The sequence below is a fragment of the Anneissia japonica genome, unplaced genomic scaffold (assembly GCF_011630105.1).
Source record: "Anneissia japonica isolate Jap-2015-1 unplaced genomic scaffold, ASM1163010v1 scaffold165_len1371125_cov188, whole genome shotgun sequence".
Lineage (NCBI taxonomy): Eukaryota > Metazoa > Echinodermata > Crinoidea > Comatulida > Comatulidae > Anneissia > Anneissia japonica.
Genome location: NW_022697648.1, coordinates 613,693 through 619,580, shown reverse-complemented (window position 1 = coordinate 619,580; position 5,888 = coordinate 613,693). Strand labels below are relative to the sequence as shown.

General features: G+C 35.6%; 1 protein-coding gene across 1 annotated transcript in view; it reads right to left on the bottom strand.

Moving 5' to 3' along the window:
• LOC117102281 (transcription factor COE3-like) overlaps nt 1-4,837 on the bottom strand; it is a 40,046-nt gene extending 35,209 nt beyond the window's left edge. Inside the window, exons 1-2 of the mRNA XM_033242517.1 lie at nt 4,287-4,837; nt 2,085-2,292 (exon numbers count right to left, since the gene is read on the bottom strand). Coding sequence (XP_033098408.1) covers nt 2,085-2,212 — 128 coding nt within the window. The 5' untranslated portion in view covers nt 2,213-2,292; nt 4,287-4,837. The remainder of the gene's footprint in view (nt 1-2,084; nt 2,293-4,286) is intronic.
• Nucleotides 4,838-5,888: the final 1,051 nt, after the last annotated feature.

The window sequence follows — 5,888 nt, the reverse complement described above, 5'->3', positions numbered from 1 at the left end:
TATTAGTAAATAAAATTCAAATTAGGTTTGCTGCGTAGCACCGTAAACACAATATTAACAGGTAGATAAATAAAGTTAACAGTGCTCGAATAGGAATGTTCCTATTCGAGCATTGCTATTATTTATCTATCTGTTTATATTTATATGTAATACACATTATTCCTCAAATGCATTAATAATAGGCCTATTTTTAGTTGAATGTAAAATGTAATCGTAACACACGACTAATATTAGACACAACTATTAAACACAGTGTGCCAATGTATACAGACATTTAGCCTCAATAAATCTTTATCACTAATATAATAATTAAACTTCGTGAAAATGAATATTCTATAGATTCGTGAAAGCCCCCAAATTGCGTTCTTCCAAATCTCAAACAATTACCGGACACAAAATGACGAGTATATATTCTTCAGAAATTTAATAAGTTACAGATACGTTTAACACAAGTATGTCAAAATCTTTTTACTTTACTTACTATTAAAAGACACATAGGCCTAAACTCCTAAATAACGGTTTTCGGGGTTTTTCAATGAAAATTTTGCTTTAAATTTCGCTTGATAGGCCTAGGCCCTAATTCTTATGGGAATTTGTCGTATGTTAATGCAAGAAAATTGCGTTAAGCAGAGCAAACGTCTGTATATTATTAACAATTATTTTAATTATAGTCATTAGAGAAGGTCTACCACGTTGTTTATCACACAGTGGTCTGTAACCAAGGTTACTGTGCTCGATTCAATCAACCTGGACCCGGAATATCTATAAATGCGGACAGAGAATAACTTTACGACACGAGTAAGAAAAAGAAGGTGATGATAACTATTTTCATGATAGTGATAGCTATGATAACGAATCAATTTGATTGGAATGAACAGCAGACTACAAAAAAAGAAAGATGTTGATCTGCATTTATAAAATTGGTGTAGGATGTCATTGGTCTATTCTAACCAGAAGAGGAGACAGCATCAAACAGTGCTTAGACCTAACATGACACTATGATGATGATAACGGAGACGATAATGAAGATGATAATGATGTTGAGGATGAGTATGTTGCTGGTGATGATGTTGATGATGATGATAATTATGACGACGACGACGGCGGCAATGTTGATTATGACGATAACGGCAATGATGATGATGGTGGAGTGATGATGATTATATTTGTTGAAGACGATTTTTATAGTGATGATGTTGATACTTGTTTGTTGCTGCTGATGGTGGTGGAGATGTTGAGGACGATTGTCATGTTGGTGGCAGCGTGGTGGTATGACGATGGTTAGGCCTATATATGTGATGGTAACTAATCATTAATTGGATAGTAAACGCGACTATACGTTGATGAACATAGTATATTAGTATATAATATCGCAATTAATTAAGATATTTGTTGGGTAAGCTTTGCTACTGCGAATCAGATATTAGTAATCATACGACCGACTAAATATTAAATCAACCAATTTGGTTATTAATGTTATTACAATAATAATTGTAGGCCTATAATAGCTTAATCTGGGCACTAGCTCATATGTTTCGATGACTTGTCTGTAACAATAACTTTATGATTTTCAAATGGTATAGGATTGAAGGATAACGTAGCGTAGGCCTCGGTACCGTATACTATGTATTCTAGGCGCATGATTTTTCGCATAACCTTACCTTGTGTCATGTTTTGCTCACGAGAAGAAGACTATAGGTGGGACAGAACTAATTCGCTGATGTAAACAACGGACGGTACACATTACCTTGCCTTCGAATGCCTCCGGAATAATAGGATTTTCAATGATATATTTTAAAACTAATTTTCTACAAGAAATATACTACGTTTGCAATTAAGCGTTTTCTATAGCGACTGATTAGCATGTGAACTAACGAAGTTTGACGGAAACGTGGCTAATCGTGAAGTCCTAGTTAATATCAAGTCGAGCAATAGTAGGGGAATTGGGAGGCGGCAGATGACATGGAAATTGATTTTACTACGACTGATGGTGGATCCCATGAGCCATATAGGCTACCGAGAAAAGCACACTTGACACACGTTGTTCGGTATGGATAACAGTGATTAAGAGACGTCTATGTTACCTTGCACCTTGCTCCACCATCGTATTGGGCTGCATCCAGCTACGTACTGGGTCTATGTGAGGTGTCCCGGTGGGTTCTTCTTTCAGGGTAGTTGCACCTCGTGTGAGACACTCTTGAATTCCGAACATAAAGCCCAAGTGGATTGGTATAACAATATTAATGAGATAAATACAAGGACTGCGAAGCTTTCTCTATTTCGTTTTCCTTGGTTGTCGCTTTACACCGCAAGGGTACACTTGTTTTGTAATCAAATATGAGACAGGTCGTTGTTTCCCTGATGAATCGCGATTGATGATGAAACAACGCTTCAAGAGTAGAACTAGAAATCGTATATCCTGTCCAACACAGATGAAGTCGTTTGCACCTTGCTGACTTAGTGCCGCAAACCAGGTACTTTCTCAACAATAACAAGTGACAAACTGGAAGAAGTAAAGGGATGTCGCGTTGGTTGTAAGAACGAATTATAGCATGGTGTGAGGCAGACGACAGAATGGAAGAAAGCTAGAGAAAATGAGGAAGCACTTGTCGAGTTTTTTGTCGTCACGCTCAGTGGTTGTTACTACAAGGCGTCCGGGCTCCGACCACCGTTACAATGTTAGAGCTAAGTCCACAGAATTCAGAATAAAGTTCGTAGTGTTCAGGTTGTAAGACGCGCGTCGTATCTCCCTTAGTAGCAGAAAATAAGCAACCACGACTCTCTCGGGGGCGCCTTTTGTTCAAGTGAAGAGCCCGTCGGAGTGTTGTCCCAAAGGAATACAATCTCCCGAAAGGGTCTCGCCTCACAAGCTCCTACGGACATGCCCTTGACAGCAACGAAACTAATTATGGTCATTGGCTCCGCCTATTTCACCATATGCGGAAGCCAGTGTTTCTGTTATCCAATCAGTGCGCTTGTTCAGTTCTCTCTCGTGCCCTTCCAATCGTGTTGTTTGAGGGGTTGTCTGTAGTGGTGTCACTTTCCAATTTGATTGATTACTTGTAAAGTGTCGTTAAGAAGTTACGTATTGAGGTAAGTATCCAATGCACGCTTGTCTAACGTATGATCCGGGGACTTTTTTGCATGATTAATCCGTCCCCTCAATAAACTCAACAATCAACAGAAGGACAAAACAAACAGAAATTGACTTACGACTGAAGTGTCGCTTTTGTTTTAATCTCAGTTCGATAATGGCAGTAAATCGTCAGACATGAACTTTTATTAAGTACTAATGTTTGGTGTAGGCCTACCGTCAAAATAGACAAATCTTGAAGCTTTCGGTGTTCGAACCATTGAGTCGAGCCCTTTGCAATGCGGGACAATCTTAGTATCATAGCAAGCGATTTACATATTCGTGAGGAATGAAAAGGGGAAAAAAAGTAAATAAGAGTAAAAAAAGGGGGAAAATTACTTTTTAAAAATGGTTTTCACCCTTGTTGAAAGGTGTTGTAATTAATATATTCATTTAAGCAAATCTATAATATTAATGCAATACAGGATATATTGCACCTATAGTCAACTTTTATGTGTTGCGTCGTAATTATATTGTTAGATCATCACTAACTTAAAAATTAGTAGAAGTAATTCAACGAAATATTATAATTTCCTCCGATATAACCATTTATTTTGTTATTTTGGAAAACTGTAGTGTGTTCACAATATATATTTGTTGTCAATCACATTTGCAATGTATAGATTAGGCTTATGACTCTTGTTTGAAGTGGGCCGTAACTATATGTAAGCCTAGGCCTTGTCATGTGATCCACAGCCGAATATCAACAATGTTCACGCGCATAGAGACACTAAACATTTACTCAAATTGGTTTATACATGATAGTTCTAATAGGCTTATTCAATACCGTTAAGTCTAAGCCTAATTTGCATGTTTCATGAAATAAATACCGTATTCATTCTTCAACACTCATACGGTAACCGCTTCTTCTCTTGTCTTTGTTTTTTTTTACCCTTTTTATATTTGTGTAAGTTTCTGGATTTAAATGGCTCTGGTTGTTCAGTCGTAGGTCACGAATGATATAATATTTTATATGTAAAATTACAAAATAAACTCCGGAGAAATAATGTTTCCAGGAATATTTATTATTTCTTCATACTAGTAGATTCCACTTTTCATGTATATAATATATATACTGTCTCTTATACACATCTAGATGTGTATAAGAGACAGATACAAGGACTGCGAAGCTTTCTCTATTTCGTTTTCCTTGGTTGTCGCTTTACACCGCAAGGGTACACTTGTTTTGTAATCAAATATGAGACAGGTCGTTGTTTCCCTGATGAATCGCGATTGATGATGAAACAACGCTTCAAGAGTAGAACTAGAAATCGTATATCCTGTCCAACACAGATGAAGTCGTTTGCACCTTGCTGACTTAGTGCCGCAAACCAGGTACTTTCTCAACAATAACAAGTGACAAACTGGAAGAAGTAAAGGGATGTCGCGTTGGTTGTAAGAACGAATTATAGCATGGTGTGAGGCAGACGACAGAATGGAAGAAAGCTAGAGAAAATGAGGAAGCACTTGTCGAGTTTTTTGTCGTCACGCTCAGTGGTTGTTACTACAAGGCGTCCGGGCTCCGACCACCGTTACAATGTTAGAGCTAAGTCCACAGAATTCAGAATAAAGTTCGTAGTGTTCAGGTTGTAAGACGCGCGTCGTATCTCCCTTAGTAGCAGAAAATAAGCAACCACGACTCTCTCGGGGGCGCCTTTTGTTCAAGTGAAGAGCCCGTCGGAGTGTTGTCCCAAAGGAATACAATCTCCCGAAAGGGTTCTTATACACATCTAGATGTGTATAAGAGACAGATATATATATGCCTAGGCATATTTTTATATTAGAAGTTATATACATACGTAGGCCCAACATGTACCGTATATCTATATATGCCGATTTATATGTATAGCAATTTATTTTTGGCCTATATAATTTTGCCTAAATAACATATATCATTAAAGGATTAATTTTAATATAACAACATACTCAATATCATTTTTCAGTAATGTTAAAATGTTGAACGGTATACCTAGCGCGCATGTAAAATATTGGTAGCACACTTTTACCATCCATTTTTCTGCTTTATTATAATTAAATATTTATTGAAGTGTGGACGTATTATATTTGTTATACAACCCTAGTATAAGTTTGAAGAGAACCATATGAAAAACATGCTTTAACAACCACCTGATATGTTTTGATACTGTATAAATATGTTTTAAATTTTAAAAAATAAAAAAATAAAATATATATAATTTGTAAATTGTAAAGGTAGCATACGGTATTTATCTAGGCCCTGCTAATAACAATTATGGTATATTTTATTCAATTCAAATAAAATACATACGGTAATTTCACAAAACAAACGTCTATGGCAATTTAAGACTGAAATTAACAAGATACAAGAAATTCATTTTCATATATAATCATACAAATATATTTTAGATGTTCAGCTTTTAAATTCAGAAACATGTCCTACAAATAAATAACACGAGACACAAACTTAACAAATTGTAAAGAACATACTTCATACGTAGCTAGATCGAGTATAATGAAAACTAATAACATTAAAAATGTAACATTAACAATTCATTAAAATAATTTCTGTTATCTGAAATTTAGAGTGATTTTATTTTACATTTTGGTATTAAAAGGGTGGGTAAAATTCCAAAAAGGAATGACAACATTTAAAAATTACAAATTATTTGTATATTTTAAAAGAATTTGCGAGTTATGTGAATAGAATTTGGCACAAAAGTGGTACTGACTTGATAGAATAAATACGGTACACAACTTTCAAAAGTATGTTATTAAA